Source organism: Podarcis vaucheri (assembly GCF_965113315.1).
Source record: "Podarcis vaucheri genome assembly, chromosome: 14".
Taxonomy (NCBI): domain Eukaryota; kingdom Metazoa; phylum Chordata; class Lepidosauria; order Squamata; family Lacertidae; genus Podarcis; species Podarcis vaucheri.
The window spans coordinates 31326792-31346012 of record NC_138752.1 but is presented as its reverse complement, the minus strand read 5'-3'; the positions used below and the strand labels follow the sequence as shown (position 1 = coordinate 31346012).

The 19221-nt window shown below is 46.0% G+C and overlaps 3 protein-coding genes across 9 annotated transcripts in view; 1 reads left to right on the top strand and 2 right to left on the bottom strand.

Annotated features, from left to right (window-relative positions):
* Positions 1-179: 179 nt before the first annotated feature.
* PGP (phosphoglycolate phosphatase) lies at positions 180-5291 on the bottom strand. The gene is made up of 2 exons (XM_082199402.1): positions 4445-5291; positions 180-2462 (listed from the first exon to the last, which is right to left on the bottom strand). Exons 1-2 carry the CDS (start codon positions 5040-5042, stop codon positions 2137-2139), a joined length of 924 nt encoding a protein of 307 aa, XP_082055528.1. The 5' UTR covers positions 5043-5291; the 3' UTR covers positions 180-2136.
* Positions 5292-5467: 176 nt separating this feature from the next.
* Positions 5468-17564, top strand: E4F1 (E4F transcription factor 1). The gene is made up of 14 exons (XM_082199343.1): positions 5468-5723; positions 6819-6943; positions 7541-7641; positions 8574-8775; positions 9368-9488; positions 9836-9988; positions 11340-11506; positions 12249-12476; positions 12725-12824; positions 13347-13564; positions 14114-14312; positions 14823-14983; positions 15322-15384; positions 16651-17564. The coding sequence occupies exons 1-14, from the start codon at positions 5555-5557 to the stop codon at positions 17002-17004; spliced, it is 2361 nt and encodes a 786-aa protein (XP_082055469.1). The 5' UTR covers positions 5468-5554; the 3' UTR covers positions 17005-17564.
* Positions 14990-19221, bottom strand: part of ZDHHC4 (zDHHC palmitoyltransferase 4) — a 33901-nt gene continuing 29669 nt past the window's right edge. For 6 of the 7 annotated variants that reach the window (XM_082199379.1, XM_082199378.1, XM_082199381.1 and 3 more), the window contains one exon: positions 17449-18621. In XM_082199379.1, the coding sequence (XP_082055505.1) occupies positions 18349-18621 (273 nt within the window). In that variant the 3' untranslated portion in view covers positions 17449-18348. Of the gene's footprint in view, positions 15356-17448; positions 18622-19221 lie in introns of those variants that run through there. The other variant, XM_082199384.1, reaches the window with a different exon arrangement.

Here is a 19221-nt window from a genome sequence, read left to right as displayed (position 1 = left end):
GCTCTCAAGCAGGTCTCTTCCACATTCGATCATGACACTACAGACAATTCAAATGAAACCTTATGGAAACAATTCCAATTTTAAAAAAACAGGGTAAAAGGCTTATTTTGCATATTATTTTTGATGAACATGAATGAGGTTCATAGCATGCAAAATTAAAAGGCAACAATACAAAGAAAAAAGAGAGACTTCTTGTTTAATATGACTCAAGAACAGGACTGAATTTCCCCAGATGCTTTTACACAGACTGCTTGGTCTTTCACCAGCACAGTTTCACAACAAGGGAAGAAACAGTGAAAAGAGGTGAAAGGCTCTATTGCATGGCTAGTAAGTATGAGCAGTTGTTGACAGGCTTCTAAACAACATTTATCATATATGGAACAATTCCTCAATCTCCCCAGATTTGCATAAGCACAAGTCCTAGCAAAAGGACATCATGTTATTTTCAAGTCAGTCCAAACAGAAAGAAAGAAACCGTTTGCATTACCATCGAAGATGGAGAAAACCTTTAGGCTTACAAATCAGTTCAGCAAGCCTAAGAAGAAGAAAAAAATCTATTGAGAAACAGATTATAAAGGGTACCTTGCTGGGGGGGGGGGTGTTATTGTGTATCTTTAGCACTTCTAAGTGTCAATGCTAATCCTATAATATTTATAAATACAAAATATATTTCACGGTGGACAACACAATTATTGCTGCATCAAAAAGTGGCAAGTTCATGCAAGTTTCAAGTGTCTGTGATACAGGAAGCATAATCTGCACACAATGGATGTGCACACAATTTGGAAAATGAAAGCAAACAAGCATCATCTGTTTACCCCAAGTGAGTGCTGCTTTCATCCTTACATCTCTATATCAGATTTCTTCAGCTGTTATTACACAATTTGGCATTTTGTGTCAAAAGGACAAAACTACCCAGACACTTCAAGAGTGCATTTAATCATGTTTCCTACAAAACAGCAAAACAAAATGGCTTGAACTCCCATTTTCAGCAGACAATTGGTGCCAAGGTGGATCTGCAAAGGACTTCCAATGTCCTCTGAACAACCCACTATTAATATCTTAATAGGAAGCACAGGACAAGTTACTGTAGTTGCTTCATCAGCACTGACTTCAAAATGGCTTTAACGCAAAATGGCATGTATTTATGCCAGAGGATCCCACAGATGGTACAATTTATGCTTGGGATCATTAACTACTACAACTTGTAGCAAGACCTTCATGTGACTGTGGCATTTTTGTAACTTTGCATGTGTAATTCAACCATTAGCACAATTTGGGAATCCTCAAATGATCCTTACTTAAAATGGTACTTCATCTTGCAGACTGCACAGGTATTGCTGTGGTATATACTGAAGAACACAAGCAAGATATTTTAGAAATCTATTGATATTTCTCCTGAACAATAAATTCTATTTTTGATATATTATAATTCACTTTTAAAATAGATATCTGTTCTTCACATCACTATATATATATATTTATATTTATACACACACACCCCTACTATCTTAGAGGAATACATGAAACACGACAGTATCTTTTGTGTTTTGCATATTGAAGCAAGTGCAAATGGCTGTGTGGAAAGGCGCAAGAACAAAATTATTGAACACACAAGTGATTTTCTATTTCCTGAAATCACATCTGAAGCAGGCTGCCTAAAACCGGGACCTGAGTAAGCATCAAAGCCAAGCTTAAAGTCAAGTTCTACAGGTCAGAAAAGAGCAATTGCCCTCCTACTGCTCATTTCCCTGCATTTCCCACAGATGAGGATATAGTTTCCACAAAGAACCACAGTGAAAAGTTTTAAGAGAAGCCTGCCCAATCCCTTTAACCCAGCTGAGCAAGACTCTACCCTGATGCCATTAACACTGCGGTTGTTTAAGACATACTTAATGCTTCACAACATCTGAAAGCTAACCAACACAACACACTTCCCTCTTTGTTCCAAAGTGCATTTTAAAGGAATTTGTAAACAGAGACCTTGAATTCTAAGTTACACACTAAAAGTCTCTGAAGTTGCAAGCAGCAATCATGTGCATTGCAGTAACTGAGGTGATACTACCAGCCTCAAGCCACTGAGGGTGCAGCGGGTGGGGAGAAGATACATGTTAAAAGCTGGAAAACTTCCCTTTTTTAATCCTGGAGGATGGGGAGAAGGTCGGCTATGCTATCAACATAGTAATCGGGGACTAGGTTTCTCCGCTCAGGACAGTCACTCTCTAAGTGACCTTTTACTTCTTCTAGGGTGGAGACCCCTGTGAGGGTCAGAAGAGTTGTCAAGCCACAGTTGTTGCCCATGAGGATGTCTGTGTCCAAGCGGTCGCCGACCATGATGGTGCGAGCAGGATCGATGTTGAACTCCTTGCCCACACACTCAAAGATGTAGCGGCTGGGCTTGCCGATGATGAATGCTTCACGCTCTGCTGCCGTCTCCACTGCTTTGACAAGGCAGCCAGTTCCTAAAAAGAGAAGCAAAGCAATTGTGAGCCAGATACAGAACTGAGGAACAAGTGCAAACCCCAAACTCATCTCAGTACAGTAGTCTATAAAGCCTGTCAGTGGGGGAAGCCAGTTGTGAGAACCCAGCTATGTTGTACTACTAAAGAAGGCAAACACTAGTCATGCACTGAGCAATACCCAAGCAGGGAATCATACAGAAAACAGTGTCACTCCCACATTGGCTGAACAATGTAAAGTCCTGTTCTTCAGAAATGTTAAAGGCAATCTTTCAGGTCAAATCTGCCAAGCCTCACAAATGATCCCACCCACCCCCAGCCCACACATCTATCCTAATCTCTGCACCATTTTAAAGTAGCTGCTGGTACTCCACAACAGCCACTAGTCGGTACACCCCCCACAGCTAAAGACTGACTTAGGATTGTCATACCATGATGTGTGACAAATGCTGAAAAGAGTTGGGAAGTGACCCAATTGAGAACAAAACAAATGTGAGGCTACCTTTAAGGGGCTGAGGTTCTACAGCACAGGGCAGTTCCCCCCCCCCCTCGAAGCAACTATTCACCCAGATAAAAGACATTAAACATTTTTAATGAAAACATCTGCCCACATATCAGGAAGTAGCTAGTGTGGTGGGCCTAGCAAGTTCCTCCTCATCAGAAACGCCTCCACCTGTCTGTACCCAATCAGAACTTTGTCTTCATTTTAGGCCTCCTCTCTCTCTTTCATGTGTGTTCACCCACTACCAATGGTTTCTCTGCTTCTGCTTTTCAAGTCTCAAACTTTTTGTCCAACCCAGACATGGAGACCCTATGACCCTTGGGCCTAATTAGGCCTGGCATGGGTTCCAGATTGGCTCACGAGGCATTTCCCCCAAACCATGAACACCTACCACAAACACATCAAATGTGACATCAGGTGAAAGACAGAAGGAGTCACAGCTTCCAATACATAATCTAAAAACTGAATTTGGCACATTCTGCATGCAGGACAAGAGCTCTACTATTAAGCTACAGCCATTCGCCAAGCAACACCTGAAGGGCACTAAGTTGGGAAAGGTTGTTGCAGTGTGCAGCCCACATACCGTAAAAGTACTGATCATGGAAAGCAGTTACCAATCAATGTGGCAGGTCCTGAACTAGAGAGGCTAATGATCTAAGTATAAGGGAGCATTCTCTGTTCCTATTACAGCTCCCATCATTCCTCACACTTAGCCATACTAATGAGGGCCGACAGGAGTTGAACAAATGGGCTAGAGGAAGCTTGGGTGAGGGTTAGTCTTGACCTGAGATGAAGCTCTCTATGAAGCTCACTGAGTGATTTTGGACTGCGTAATCTATCTCAACAGGGTAGTGATGATAAAAATTGGGCTGGATTTCAAAAATGGCTTCCAATACAAGGTCAGCATAACAAACCATTAAAACATTAAAAAGCAACATTCCTGCAGGGGAAAGGCAAGGGAGACACTTTGCTTACTTGCTTACTCAGCCTAGGTCCCTCTGGGCCCATCACATTCTGCATGCACTCAGATATAGCCAGACACAGGCCACATTCATACCATACATTTAAAGCAGTACACCACTTTAATTAGTTGTGGCTTTGCCCAAAGACTTATGGTAGCCATAGATTGTTAAGGGTGCTGAGCATTGCTAGACCACCCTTCGCTTCACATAGCTACAATTCCCAGAGCTCTCTGGGAAGAGGGACTGATTGTCACACTACACTGTGACCTGAGGCAACTAGAGGTCTACTGACAACTCTCGGCACCTTTAAACCACAACTCCCAGCTTTCTTTAGGGAAAACTATGGCTGTTCAAGTGATATTGTAGCGCTTTAAATGTGAGCGTGTGAACGTGTCCTCCGTCACGTCCTATGCTCGCTCAGCCACCTGTGCCCTTCCGGACACAGGGCTGGAGCTCAAATGCGGTCTGACGCACTTAAGCAAGCGGGAGCGCGCACACATAAACAACACGCGTGTACGCACCGGGGACGGCGCTCCCTCCCTCGAGCGGCAGACGGTTGTCCCGGTTGGTGCCCACCAGGAGACACCCGTCGCGCATCAGGTAGCGCAGGGCCAGGCAAAGCTTGCCGTAGCTGAAGTGCTCGTCGTAGCCCACCAGCACCGCCCGCACAGAAGGATCGAGCGGGGCACGGGAGCCAAAGTTGGCGGACCCCGGCTCGGGGGCGGGGCCCGCGCCCAGGTGCGCCACGCCCACCGCCTCCAGCTCGGCGCTGAGGGCGGCCCCGCCCAGCACGTAGGCGGCGCCTCCCGCAGGAAGGGCGTGGCTCAAGTAGCGCGCGGCGCAGTAGGCGGAGCCAAAGACCTGCCGCGTCTCGGCCGGCGGGAAGCCTAGGCGCTGTAACTTCTCCACGTAGGCCTGGCGCGTGCGCGAAGAGTTATTGGTCACGTAGCACAGCTGCTTCCCGGCGCCCGCCAGGCGGCCCAGCGCCTCCGCCGCCCCGGGAATCGCCGCCTCGCCCCGCCACAGCACCCCGTCGCAGTCAAACAGCACCGCCTCCGCGTCCCGAAGCGCCGATCGTGCCGCAGCCGACGTTCCCAGCCGTTCGCACCGCTTCGCCATCGCGGACCTGCTCAGATGGACGGACTGAGAGAAACCGGCGCTGCTTTCTTCTCGCGACTTCTCCTCGACGTCGATTGGCTGGGAGGCGGCGCGAGCTGGCGCTGATTGGGCGGGGCCGGCTTTTCAGGCTCCGCCTCATCTTGCGCCTTGAGGGAGAGAGTGAGGTGACCGCAGCCTTTAGACCCCTGCCTGAGCCCCGCCCGCCGTAGCTGCTTATTGGCCGAGATGAAGCGAAGCCACTTTGCTATTGGGTGAGACGCCGTCTCTTCGCTTCATTTGCTCGGGCTTCGTCCGCATTTGCCAGGTTTCTATTGGCCTAGCCGAAATAGAGCCTTTCCGCCCTTGCTCCTCATTGGCTGCGGCGCCGTGGTGGCTCTGCCCACTTCAGGTGAGCTGAGGAGAGGAAACCCCGAGCTTCGCCTCAATTGGCAAAAGTTCGGGCTTTGCGGCCCCGCCCCGTGGCGGCGCCGGGCTCGTTGTTATGACGACACGGCCGTAAAGCCGCCATCTTGATGGTTGCGGCGCCTTGCGACATGGAGGCCGCGATGGCAACGAGCGCTGGGCCGGCGGGGCTTACGGCAGTTGGGCCACGGGGACAGGAGTGTGCGGCTGAGGCGGTCTCCGGCGCGAACCAAGGGCCCGCCGCCTTCCTCAGTCTCCCGGCGCCTTTCGGTGAAGAAGGTACCGGCTTGGCAGGCAGGCAGGGATGGGGGGAGGGGAGGGGTCTCTTACTCTGTAAAGTAATGTTCCTCTCGAGGAGGAAGGGGTGCCCGTGGTTCCCTCAGCTCTTTGCGCAGCCCGCTCTTGGGCTTGTTGATGCAGCAGCTCGTTAAGCCACCCAATAAAGGCGAAGGTCCAATACGATGGGAGAGTGGAGGCCTTTCTCTTCTGAGAATTACGGTGTCGCGCCTGCGCTCCTCCTGCTTTGGAGCGAGGAATGGCAAGCGTGGGACTCACTTGCAGGCAAAAAGTTGGTTGAGCCTCGGGGAAAGGGTGCCACGCAGCCTCCTGTCGGGTTCCTTGATTCCAGCCTCTACAACTCTCAGAACTACTACTCTCATGAGCCTCAGTCAACGTGGCCATGCTTGGGGTTGATGGGAGTTGTAGTCCAAGACATCTGGAGGGTGGCAGGTCTGCGAAAGCCGCATTGAGCTTTCAGAGTCTATATCCCTGAAGTTTCACTTCTTTTTAATCTAACCCAACACCTGTTCTTTTAAACCACAGCCTGGATGAGAATGATCAGGAACACTGCTTCTGCTAATGTGCCAGAGTCAGGAAAGAAACATGACAGACTTGTTTCTTAGCCAGAGTTGCTCAGTTGTAAAATAGCTCCTGCCTACATCTTTTCTCTGAGAAAGCATGTATTTCATGGTCACATTTAAGAGAGGACAGTGGAAGTGCTGGGAATGGGGATTTCAGCAGTGTAACTTGTGCAAGCTGCTGTATTGAAATTCTCTTCTACACAGCTTTTTAGGGTGCAGGAGCTCTGCCCCTTTTTGCACTTGACCCTTATTAAGCCTTGCAAAATCATGTTCAAATCTTAATCAATGTTAAATTCTTCTCAGCTTGTTTTTTCACATTTACTGGATGCTTTTATGTCAAGGTGTGTTCTCAAGCTATCCTATCAATGCTTAGGTAACAATTTGTACAACTTCCTTCCTATCATATAATGACCAATATAAAGCTAGAAACCAGCTGGTCTGAATGCTTTGTCTTTAAATAGTCTTGTTATTCCATCTGAAGATGGTGACAGTTTTCTTATCCTTTGAATTTTAGATGAAGATGACAGGCACAAGTGTGGTCGGTGCCAGTCTGAGTTCACTTCTTTGGAAGAATTTGTACAGCACAAATTACAAAAGCTTTGCCAGAGGCAACAAGATACTACAGCAGTAACAACCCCGGCAAGTTTCCTGAAGCAGGATGTGGGGAAGGCGATGGCTGGATTCTTTTCTAGCCCTGAGACTGCTTGCTAGGACAAGTTTTCTCATTGAGGGCAGTGGGTGGGGGAAAGTATGACAATATTGCTCTAGTAGTTTTGGGTAATTCCTGGATGGGTTTGAGGGAGGCTTAGGTGTGATGCCTGGAAAATTCACAGAGATGTCTTTTTTAAGTCCTACTGCAAGAGTGGCAGGGTAAGTTAACTGACTACTGTTGAAATCAGTAGTAGGAAACCTCTGGCCAGTGCGCCTAATTGGGCCTGGCATGGGTCCTAGTTTGACTTGTGAGACCATTTCCCCCAAAGCACACCTCCACACCTCATGTCAGGTTTTAAGGCATCTAAGAACATGATTCCAAAGGAACCACTGAACCTCAAAAGGAGTTCCCAGGTGTTCCTTTGCAAGCAGCACTTGATTGGTGCAGACAACAAACCTCCATCACTTTGGGGAAGAATGAATAAAGTGTGAGCAGAGAAATATTTTTAATTTTGCATCTCTCACTGTTTGGCTATAACTATTGCAATATGCATTCTTTTACTAAAACTCAAGTTTGCTGCACAGGTCATTTCATCTGTTGAAGAGCCTATAACTGTAGCTCATATAGTTGCTGAAGCTTCTCCAATAACAGAAGAAATCAGCAACACATCTTCAATACTAGGTAGGTTCACCAAACTTTCTGAGGTATTTTGAGTGTGTCAATAAACTTGTTGAAAGTACATAAAGATGAATCAAACAGTATAAGCTTGAATTCCATAATCCTTTGACAAACCCCCCTAATAAAAGTTCCTAAGTAACCTTTTCATGCATAGCTTGTCATAGGGATAGGTAGCTGGTGAAAGAACAGCAAAAAGATTGTAGGAGTAAACAGTTCTCACAACACAGGAAAATGCAGTGTTGTTGCTCAGGGACCCAAGCTGTTTAACTCTAATAATTAAACTGGGGTTTGATGAAGTAGCAAAGTTTCCAGATGAAACCAAATTATGCAGGATGGTGAAAAACCAAGCAAACAATGAGAAATGTGATAGGCTCTCCAAACCAGGTGAACAGGCAGCAGAACGGCAAATGAGGTTCTGCTGAGTGCAAACTGAGGCACATAAGTTAAGAGAATAGCAAAGAGAACCCCAAGTTCTGGGTGCAGTGAACTGGCTGTCCAGGAAAGAGAATTTGGGGTTGTGAGGAATAACTTAGTAAAACTATCAAATGCGCTTGCAGTGAAAAAGTGAAAAAATTATGCAAGACAGTATTATGACAAGGATCAAAATGGTCATTGTCATAAGACCTTTATGCAGACTTTGATGGTTTGTATGGTTTGATAGTACAGTGGTACCTCGGGTTAAGTACTTAATTCATTCCGGAGGTCCGTTCTTAACATGAAACTCTTCTTAACCTGAAGCACCGCTTTAGCTAATGGGGCCTCCTGCTGCCGTGCCGCCGGAGCACAATTTCTGTTCTCATCCTGAAGCAAAGTTCTTAACCCGAGGTACTATTTCTGGGTTAGCGGAGTCTGTAACCTGAAGCGTATGCAACCCGAAGCATATGTAACCTGAGGTACCATTGTATCTGGTTTACTGTGTGGTGTTCTGGTTGCAGGTAGTGGGCACATCAAAGAAGTCATTGTAGCCGGAGACCATGTATTTGAAAGCCCAAATGGCCACATTGATGGTGACACTGGAGAGGGGCAGGACAGCCCTGAAGGCCCAGAAGAAGGGGCCTCCATGGAGCTCATCAAAGTTAAGCTGCTGGTTAATAAAGAAGGCCGATATGTCTGTGAACTATGCCACAAGACATTCAAAACGGTATGTTTGAAGTTTGTACCAGATCGTATAAGATAGTGCTGGACAAATAAGAGATTTGCATTTATTTATTGATTGATTTATAGATTTATTTATTCATAGCATTTGGGTGGCTTGCAATAGACAAGTAAAAAACTCGAATCTGAATACAAGTAAAATGTTGCCAAACCTTTAGAATTGAAACCAGATTTTAACTTTTATGTACACTGCATCATTTTTGCCTATACAGTTGTACCTCGGAAGTCAAACGCCTTGTGAGTTGAATGTTTTGGCTCCCAAATGGTGCAAACTTGGAAGTGATTCTTGTGGTTTGTGAATGTTCTTTGGAACATGAACGTCTGTTGCGGCTTCGAATGGGCTGCAGGAGCTTCCTGCAGCCCATTGGAAGCTGTGCCTTGGTTCCTGAATGTTTTGGAAGTCGAACGGACTTCCAGAATGGATTCCGTTCGACTTCCGAGGTACAACTGTGTGTTTGTTTTTGTGTGTGAATATATGTGTGTGCTTGTGTAGCTACAGCTTGAAATTCTCCATTGGTTAAAACAGGTGATCTGTGTGCCTGGCAGCATCACCAATAGTTCCTTTCTCCTTGCTCCAGGCCAGCATCCTCAAAGCTCACATGATAACTCACAGCAGCAGGAAGGATTATGAGTGTAAGATATGTGGGACATCTTTCAGGACCAAGGGCTCGCTGATCAGACACCATCGTCGTCATACAGGTGAGAGGACAGATTGGTTTGTTATAAAATCCATGATGGTGCTATGTGTGTAGAAAACCCCTCAGTGCTTGTTGGTGTATAATGATTGAGTCAGAACGGACAAACCCCCTCTGCTGGCAACAGTGGAAGGCATGAGAACCATGCACTAAGGCTCCAGTTTGCTAGCACAGCCAAAAGGATGCTACTGTGGATGCTATGAAAGGAACATCCCATCGGGATCCAGTCTTGTCATCCCCATCTGCTTTCTTTTCTGAGAGAAGCAGAAGAGGGAAAATTTCATAGCTGGAGTCCATGGGCCATTTTCTTCCATGTCATAATTCTTGTCTTTTACTTCTCAACCTGTTAAGATGAGCGTCCTTACAAGTGCAAGAAATGTGGGAAAAGCTTCCGAGAGTCAGGAGCCTTGACCCGGCACCTGAAATCCTTGACTCCTTGCACTGAGAAAACCCGCTTCAATATGAACAAGGAAATAGTTGTGAGCAAAGAGGATTTAGCAGCAGGTCAGTGAAAAGACCAGCAGCTTGCCCTGCTGTTTGTACAGTTTTGCTGTCTTTCATTGAAAGTATTCTCTGTTGGTCCAAAGCAATATACAGCTCGTGTTTATGGCAGATCTAATAATAATAATAATAATAGTAATAATAATAATAATATTTTTTATTTATACCCCGCCCTCCCCAGCCAAGGCCGGGCTCAGAGCGGCTTACAAGCAATAATAAAAACAAATTGAATGATTACAACTTTAAAAAAAAATTAAAATACAACATTAAAATATTGAAACATTAAAATATTAAAATGTAGCCTCATCGCAGGAGGAGAAGGAAAGGAAAAAAGAGAGGGAGGGAATCAAATTGGCTCCAAGCCAAAGGCCAGGCGGAACAACTCTGTCTTACAGGCCCTGCGGAAAGAAATCAGATCCTGCAGGGCCCTGGTCTCATGAGGCAGAGCGTTCCACCAGGCCAGAGCCAGAGTTGAAAAGGCCCTGGCTCTGGTTGAAGCTAATCTAACTTCCTTAGGGCCCGGGACCACTAGGGTGTTGCTATTTATGGACCTTGAGGCTCTCCGTGGGGCATACCGTAGGTATGAGGGTCCTAGGCCGTGAAGGGCTTTAAAGGTCAAAAGCAGCACCTTAAATCTGACCCTGTACTCTACCGGGAGCCAGCTTCAAGGGCAGCCCTGCGTAGAGCAAATTACAGTAGTCAAGCCTGGAGATAACCGTCACATGGATCACTGTGGCCAAGTCGGGGCGGGAAAGGTAAGGGACCAACTGCTTGATGCGGCAAAGGTGGAAAAATGTCGCCTTGGCTGTTGCTGTAACTTGCACCTCCATGGAAAGGGAGGCGTCAAGGATTACACCCAAACTCTTAACGGAAGGCAGTGGCACTAATTGGGCCCCTGCAAGAGAAGGGAGTTGGTCTCTCATCCCCATGCCATCCCGACCCAGCCATAGGACCTCTGTCTTCGAAGGATCTAGAAGGCAGTTGAGTAAGGTGGGACATTTCTGACCTCGCATGTGGGGTGTCCTCTGTGACTTTGCCTCTGTTTTCTGAGAGGCCTTTTCTTGTTGAGTAGCATGGTGGCAAAACAACCAGGCCCTGAATACAGAAATCCAAATCTTGCCTCTAGGAGGCCTTAGGCATTCCGCAATCCGCAGCATGCCTTCTTTAAATAGTTGCTTGTAAACAAGATGGTGTTTGAAGTACTTCAGCAATTTGAAAGCATCATGTAAATGCAGAAATATTGCAAACAGAGGAAATTGCTTTGGATACTGGGGGAAGAGAAGACCTCAAAGTGGGAAGTTGTATTTGGGAGCTAGGCTGCTTGCTGAGACTCCTGTTTGCTGCTTTTTTGAAGGGTCAAATGACTCCACTGTAGAGGCTGTTCCCTCGCTAGCAGCTCAGTCTGTGGAGTCCCCTCCTGTGATTCATTTAGTGACGGATGCAAAAGGGAATGTCCTCCATGAAGTTCACGTCCAGGTGCAGGAGCTCCCAATCACAGAGGAGAAATTGTTGGGCCAAGAGGTTAGTGCCACCCATGATGAGGGGAAGGTTGGCATAGACCCACACTAATTTCCAGCTATGGGTTTGGCATGATGAGACAACATGCCTGACCAGTCTCAAGGGGCCAGGTGGAAAGAGAATTCTAAAGAAGTATTGCTTTGAAATCTTGGAGGTGATAAGTTTACCTGGAGAATTTGAAGCCCAACACAAGGCATCAAAACTGAAAGCTCATCTGCAAGAAAGCAAGCAGTTCTAAATAATGTCTCCCTCTTTAGAAATTTGAGAACTTTTGGTGCGCTCTGCACAGGCATCTGAGATCTGAGATGCTGAGGGAAGCCATGAGATCAGTTTGCTAACAGTTTGGTTTTTCTGTTTAAGAGTGGGTCTCAAATTGTAAGATGGGCCACTACTGAGTGTGTGTAAGTAAAATTGCAGAGGGTAAAAAGATTCTGTAGCGAGCAGGCCCAGTGGTAGGGGTTTAATGTCGCTTCCTCAAAAATGGCTATTCTAACTAAATTGCAGAGAGGCAAGGAACATCTAGGAGTTAAATCCCAATCTAGACCTTGCATATGGCATTCTCTGGGAGTCATTTGCATTTTCTGATGGGTTGTGGGGCCCGGGAGAAGAGATGCCAGTGGTTTCCCGAGTTCAAAAGGCTGAAGAATGCTGGCTTAAGAGAGAGCTTTTAGCAACTTCTGCGGCTAAAACAACTGGTCTCTACTTTGCAGTTAACTGCCCTGCATCTGTCCCTGGTTTTCTTTAGCCTTCAAATCCTGAGGATCTGCCCCCTGAGGGAGATGACAATGAGAACTTGCTGAGGGAAGCCATGAGGAATTCTGGGATTGTGATAGAACAGGTGTCCATGGAGGAGGCGAGCAAATCAGATGAAGCCAGTGAGGTGACTGGTGCAGAGGAGTCAAAGAATGAAGAGGTGGAGATGCCCGAGAAGCTGTGTGGGGAGCAGTACGTGAAGATTGAGCAAGCAGAAAATGTAAGTTTGTCAGGGTGGCTGCTTTTCCTGTATTTAGGATAACTCACTCTCCTGAAGTCAGGTTTGGCTGATGCATGACAACAGGCCTTGGTGGTGTGCAGCTGTTTACGGGTTAACTCATGAGCTGGGCCCCCTTTTGCTGCCTTCAGTGCTGCTTTAACAGTGGCATATGCTGCCTTTCAAACAGGATATCCCGATTCAAGCTTTTGCAATGTCAAGTACTTATGCTGCCCCCCTCTGTCTCATAGCCAGATGCAGATGCGACTGATGAGGGCCAGGTGTGCCCCTATTGCAGTGAAGTCTTCCGGGAACACAGCTCCCTTGACCAGCACATCAGCAGACATTTTGGTAAGGGGACATCTTGTTGTGTCTCGTCAAGGTATCCATGGACAAATTGCTTCCTTGTACAGCCACAAAGTTTTATCAGGCTGCAGCTGGGTGGCTTTCCAAGGCATGCAAATAATTTATTTTCTCTGTTAGATTGGTGCACATTGCTGCAAGATACCATAAAACTAAAAATAGTTTGAATGCCTCAGAATTGCTGAGAAATTATTTACTCAGTAGCAAAAATGGTAGATGTCTCAATTATTTAGCTGAGTATTGCAGATACTGGCTTTAAGTTTAGCTTCTGTACGCGGGTTAGTCTTTGAGCAAAGGTCAACCCCGAGATCTCTGGCTAAATCAGCCTCATGCCTGAGGCACCTGTCGTCTTTGCTACAAACAGAAAATTTATGGGCAGTTCCTCTGCGGCTATGAAAGCAGTTTCTTCTTTGATATTCTACCGCCTTGCATTTTCAAATGTCATAAATACTGGACATTCTGCCTGCTCCAATCCTCTTTTTTTTGTGAAACTTCCCACCCCTTGCCCAGACTACAAACCTTTCCCATGTGAAGAGTGTGGCAAAGGATTCACCAAGGGCTACTTGCTGAAAAAACACCAGGAAGTGCACGTGAACGAGCGGCGGTTCCGTTGTGGGGATTGCGGCAAGCTGTACAAAACAATTGCGCATGTGAAGGGACACAGGAGGGTTCACTCTGATGAGCGGCCATATCCTTGCCCCAAATGTGGCAAGAGATACAAGACGAAGGTAGGAGCCCCACATCTTTTGGGACTTGTTCTTTGATGGGAACCTGGTTAAGCCCCAGGTCCGCATTCCCTTTTAGGTGACTTTTGGAGGGCCATGTGCCAGTAGGGAAAAGTGGGCAGAGCAATTTTACCTTGGCATTAGCACTCAAAGTGACTGGGAGACTTGTGAGGAGCATTGCTTTCCATTTTGCCGAAAGCGCACTAGTGCTTCTCTAGAGTTCTCTGAGTGTCCCGAAAGTGCTCAAATGAAAATTTCTGAGCACTGCTGAAGGATTTTGCTGGGCTTTGTGCCAAAAGATGGGTGGTTTATTTTTCTTTGGCAGCAAGTCTGCCTCCAGTGCCTTGGAGTCACCTGTCCTTTAAAAAACAGCTCTTGGCAGACAAGCAGCTTTGTTGAAATGCTCAAAGTGAAGCAGATGATTTTTTAAAAAATACTTTAAAGAGTGGTGTGTGATGGGTAATGCTTCTGTCTGCTCAGGAGGTCCAGTGTAGGAAGTTTGCTGCATTTGTCTATGTTCACTCATGGCTTCCATGCTCTCCTGTCCTGCAGAATGCCCAGCAGGTGCATTTTCGGACACACCTCGATGACAAACCATACGTCTGCCAATTCTGCAGTCAGGGATTTCGGGAAAAGGGTTCCCTGGTGCGCCACATCCGCCACCACACAGGGGAGAAGCCCTTCAAATGTTACAAATGTGGCCGTGGTTTTGCAGAGCATGGCACCCTCAACAGGCACCTGAGGACCAAAGGTAAGGGACCTGTCTCTTTTCATGTAAAATGCAAGCTGGAGCCAAGGACATGTGCTAGCTTCTAGAATAGGAGAAGCTTTTTGGCAACCCCATCGCCCACCATTTCTGTAGAGTGCTATAACATTTAGTAGCCAAGAGGTTGGGAGACAGGTGCAGAATCTTCCTGGTGAAGTTTCTAGAGGTCAGAATATTGGTTGATCTTTTGATCTGTGGTGGTGGGGAGAACTGGATTTCTTGTAGTGGCTGAGTATTTGTTTAAAAGCATGTATAAGTGTCTTAATATTTTAAAATATTATATAATAGTTCATTGCTCCCTGAACAAATAATCCATAATAAGGAAACAAGCTATATTTGCAAACAATGGGGCCAAGAATTTGGCAATCTTTGGCACATAGGGGTGGGGTTTTTTTAGGCAGAGGATATTTTGATAAGAGACTTGAGCATGTCAGGATTGAACATGTATACAGAAATTATTTTAATTTGACAAGAGTTACCTTATCTGTCACCTAGGTGGCTGTCTGCTTGCTTTGAAAGAAGCTGAAGAAGAAGCAGTGTCAGAGGAAGGTCAGTCTGCTGACAATTTAGCTGCAACAGTCATTTCTGAAGATCCTCCTACAGTCCTCGTGGAGTTCTCTTCGGTGGTGGCAGATACGCAAGAGTACATAATTGAGGTAGCTGAGCAGCACTGAGGGAGAATCTCTTGGAGAAAACACTGCAGGGTGGTTTTCAGTTGTGGTTTCTCCAGGGGCAGTGAGAGCCAGACTGTAATCTGTCAAGCGCTTCTGAATAGAATATGCCAGGCTTCACCAGCCCAGTTCATTCTATTTTTGAACCATTTTCATGAGCACCAGCATCCTATGGCTGTGCTGGCTGAGCCTGAGAGGTAGAGCAGAAGGTATGTGGTGGATTGTTCCTGGAGCAAAGAGCATTCCTGAGGACATTACCTGCATGTGATTACACTGCAAAGTTAAGTTCCTGCTTTAGGGGAAATCTGTGTTCTCTCTTTTAGACAGCTACTGAAGAGATGGAAACCACGGAAGCTGCTGAAATCATAGAAGGGACAAGGCATGAGGTAGGTTGCTCTCCCTGAAGAGGTTCCTTACAATCCTTGCTACTAAAATCTTTAAAGCTTGAAGTGATTAATTCATTGATAAAATTACCAAGAGACATCTTTGTAGAACACACACACACACACACACACACACACACACACACACACACACACGACTAGGTAGCCTGTTTGTTTAATACCTTCTTGGGTGGGAGAGTGGATCTAGGAAGCTGCTTTCTACCGGGTCGGCCCTCCAGGATCTAGGGCAGAAAAAGGTCTTTGCCACCCACCAGGGATTGAACCTGAGGTTTTCTGTATGCAACACAGGTGCTCTGTGTCCACTTCTCAAAGTTCTACAACCCCTTTCAGAGAGGAGAACCTCCCCAGTTCCTGGCACTGAGAAAGAAAAGCAAGTGGTTTGGTCTTAAAGCGACTCTGATTTTAAAGCAAGAGCCATTGCCGAACTCTGTATTTTCTCTTCTCTTCCCCACCCTTTATCTTTGGACTCTTCACACCCCATCTGTTAGTTTGCTGGAGGAGGGAAGAACTTGCTAGTTTGGAGCTGGACAGCATGTCAGATTTGTGTCCACTTATATATTCCTTTGATGCGGGTGGCGCTGTGGGTTAAACCACAGAGCCTAGGACTTGCCGATCAGAAGGTCGGCAGTTCGAATTCCCATGACTGGGTGAGCTCCCATAGCTCGGTTCCTGCTCCTGCCAACCTAGCAGTTCAAAAGCACCTCAAAGTGAAAGTAGATAAATAGGTACCACTCCGGTGGGAAGGTAAACAGCGTTTCCGTGCGCTGCTCTGGTTCACCAGAAGTGGCTTAGTCATGCTGGCCACATGACCCGGAAGCTGTATTCCGGCTCCCTCGGCCAATAAAGTGAGATGAGCGCTGCAACCCCAGAGTCGGTCACGACTGGACCTAATGGTCAGGGGTCCCTTTACCTTTACCTAGATATTCCTTTGCACTTTATAGAATAGGTGAAAGGAACTAACATTTATTCATTGTCAAGCAGTTGACATACCCCGTCCTTTAGGGCTTTTTGGCTCCATGGTTTTTGTTTCTTTCTCTCTGGACACATTTTTAAAAGAGTGGGTGTGCTGGCTAGGAGTTGTATTCTGAAACATTTGGAGGGCCCCACATTGAGGAATGCGGCTGTTCATGAAAATGTACGCCACGCTTGTCATCCTCTGTTGGACTCAAACTACATGTGCAGCAACTCTGATACAGTGTGTGCAAATCTGGCTTTGAATCATTGGTGTATTTCCTTCCTTCCATGCAGGTGGACAGTCACATCATGAAAGTAGTTCAGCAGATCGTCAACCAAGCAAATTCTGGCCATCAGATAATTGTCCAGAATGTCACTGTGGCAGAAAGTTCTGCCTTGACACCTGACGGCACAGACGCAGACACAATTGCCATAGCAACTCCCGAGAGTCTCACGGAGCAGGTTGCCATGACGCTGGCTTCAGCCATTGGTGAAGGAGCAGTGTTGACCACAGAGGGGAGCAGCGAGGCTGAAGAGGCAACGGTGACAATGGTGGCATCCGAAGACATTGAAATAATGGAGCACACGGGGGAGTTTGTGATTGCCACCCAGGAGGAGGAAGTGGAGGTTCAGACTGTTATAGTCTAGACCAGGGGAAAGAGAGCCACATCTGCATTCAATCTCTGGAGGCTGCCCCGTGGGTGGTCTTCAGCACTGTGGAAAATGTCACATGGGGCTGGGGCACTCTGGTGGTGCCAAAGGGCTTGATGACTAGTGTCCTCATAGCACTTGTGCTCAGCTGCTGCTTGTTGAAATCAGGCAGTGATGGAGCGAAGCACTTTAATATTAGCTTAGTGGGAGGAGAAAAAAAATGGATGGTGGGGGGATTTGCAGGGAAATTAAACTATGCCATGCAACCAGAGGCCTCCTTTCTGGGGCACCTACTTGCCTTTCATATGTAAGTCCATATAAGGCATGGAATGTAAGCTATTCATAATGGACGCAAACTTTAAAGAAAAGTTTGAAAATGCTTTATACAGGAAAACAGGTTATCTTAATATCCTGCAACTGCTACATAAAGGCCACAATGTACATTTTGTAACCATGTAACATTTAATTGCTTATTGTACAGTTTGTAAGTGTTTTTAAAATACATAATTTTCTACAAAATTCTGATGTAATAAAAAGAGAGCTATTATTAGATGAAAGCTGGTTATTTGTTTTTTGTTCTGGTAAAAAGTAGCTGTCACTTCTCTGATCCTACAGAGTAAATGTAATCCAGCAGGACTCTGTATATGCCAGACTCTTGAAATGAATGTTAGTTGTGCAAAATCAGTCAGTAGCCTTAGATTATTCCAGTTAACAAGTTTCTAGTTCTCATGATTGGAAACTAGGGTAGTGCCTAAGGTCTCAAGAAGCAAACAGGGGCTTAGGGCTCCTAAGCAGAATCATAGAATTGGAAGGGACCATAAGGATCATCTATAGTCCAACCATCTGCAGTGCAGTATTCTAGAGGTTAGTTCCTTGTCCCTATCACAAACTGCAGCTTCAGCTTCCATTTCAGGCAGACACTAGCAGTAAACAGGTATGGTTACTTCAGTTGCACTGGTAAGTTGGGGCTTGCTTGCAAGGCCGACTCAACAGTTAAGGTCAGGAGTCACTAATCTTTTGGGGCCAGTAGGCACATTTGGAGATGGCTGCCACTTCCGAGAGCATGGGTGGAGGACCACTATATCCAGTTCTGCCAGCCACTGAAGGATGGGTTGAGACAGTGCAAAAAGGAAGTGCACAAAAAGAGCAAACACCCTCTCTGAGCATTGTGATGAGAACTAAGATCTTTCACAGGCCCTGTAAGAGGTAGGTAGTGTCCGGCACCCTCGATGCCCATGGGCACCACATTGACTACCCTTGCAGTAGATTAATTTTGCCTGGGACTTCTGTGCTGAGATTAAAAATTTAAGATTTATACAGTCCACTGCTGTCAATGGCAACTCATCTTTGCTTTTTTTCAGGGCTCATAATTGGCTTAAGAATTTCTGTGATGTTGCCCTGGATGCCTCTAGAATAAATATTTTTGTAACCCCACTGCCTGGTGTCGTCCTCTGAGGATGAACATTTATATCTTGCTGACTTGAAGCACTCATTGCTTGTCTGGTTGGTCAGGATCAGATACAGAGTAAAACAAAAATAGGAGCCCAGTACAATTGAAAGGACAACAACAAAGCCCAGCATGAACACGATCCTGGGGAAGGTCAGGAAAAGATGCTGCGAAGAGAAAAATACCCAGCTGGAGTCAAAATGCACAAAGAATAGCCTAACCCCCCTGTCCTGGTGGTTCATGTGCCTACTTCTTCCTTCAATGGTAGACAGCTTGTCAATACTGCACTTTGATCAATGTGATCAGTAAGTTTGCATCTTGAATAATTCAAAATTTTAGCTTTTATCTTGATAGTAAAAGAAAAGCTAAATTCAAATTACTAAGAAAACCCAGACTAACCATAGTTCCTCTGATCACCATACAATACGCACGTGTCTTTTGAATTTAGTACCAGTGGCTCTTATAACAAAGAAAGACAAAGGCACATCTAAGTAAGCTTTGTAAAACAACTATTCTCAAGAAGGTGCATACTATTAAGTTTCTTGGGTGGTATCCATCTGAACAGTTTCACTACTGCTAGCATTTTTGACTGCACAATGGAATCCCACCCCCATGCATCCCCTATATTTGTTCTGGGGGTCACCCCAAGCCTTAAGCTTTAGGGAGTAGGTGGGGAAAAGAAGTTCCACTGTGCATCCAAAGTGCTTGCGACAAGTGGAACTGTTTAGCTGGATCCCACCCCTTGATAATAAAAGCACATCAATTTA

Excerpts from the sequence above, each read along its gene's own strand:
- PGP (XM_082199402.1), bottom strand. The coding sequence starts at position 5,042 with ATGGCGAAGCGGTGCGAACGGCTGGGAACGTCGGCTGCGGCACGATCG. Across the intron at positions 2,463-4,444 it reads GGGAGGGAGCGCCGTCCCCG|GAACTGGCTGCCTTGTCAAA; the intron begins GTGCGTACACGC and ends TTCTCTTTTTAG.
- E4F1 (XM_082199343.1), top strand. The coding sequence starts at position 5,555 with ATGGTTGCGGCGCCTTGCGACATGGAGGCCGCGATGGCAACGAGCGCT. Across the intron at positions 9,489-9,835 it reads ACACCATCGTCGTCATACAG|ATGAGCGTCCTTACAAGTGC; the intron begins GTGAGAGGACAG and ends CAACCTGTTAAG. Across the intron at positions 12,477-12,724 it reads AGATTGAGCAAGCAGAAAAT|CCAGATGCAGATGCGACTGA; the intron begins GTAAGTTTGTCA and ends TCTGTCTCATAG.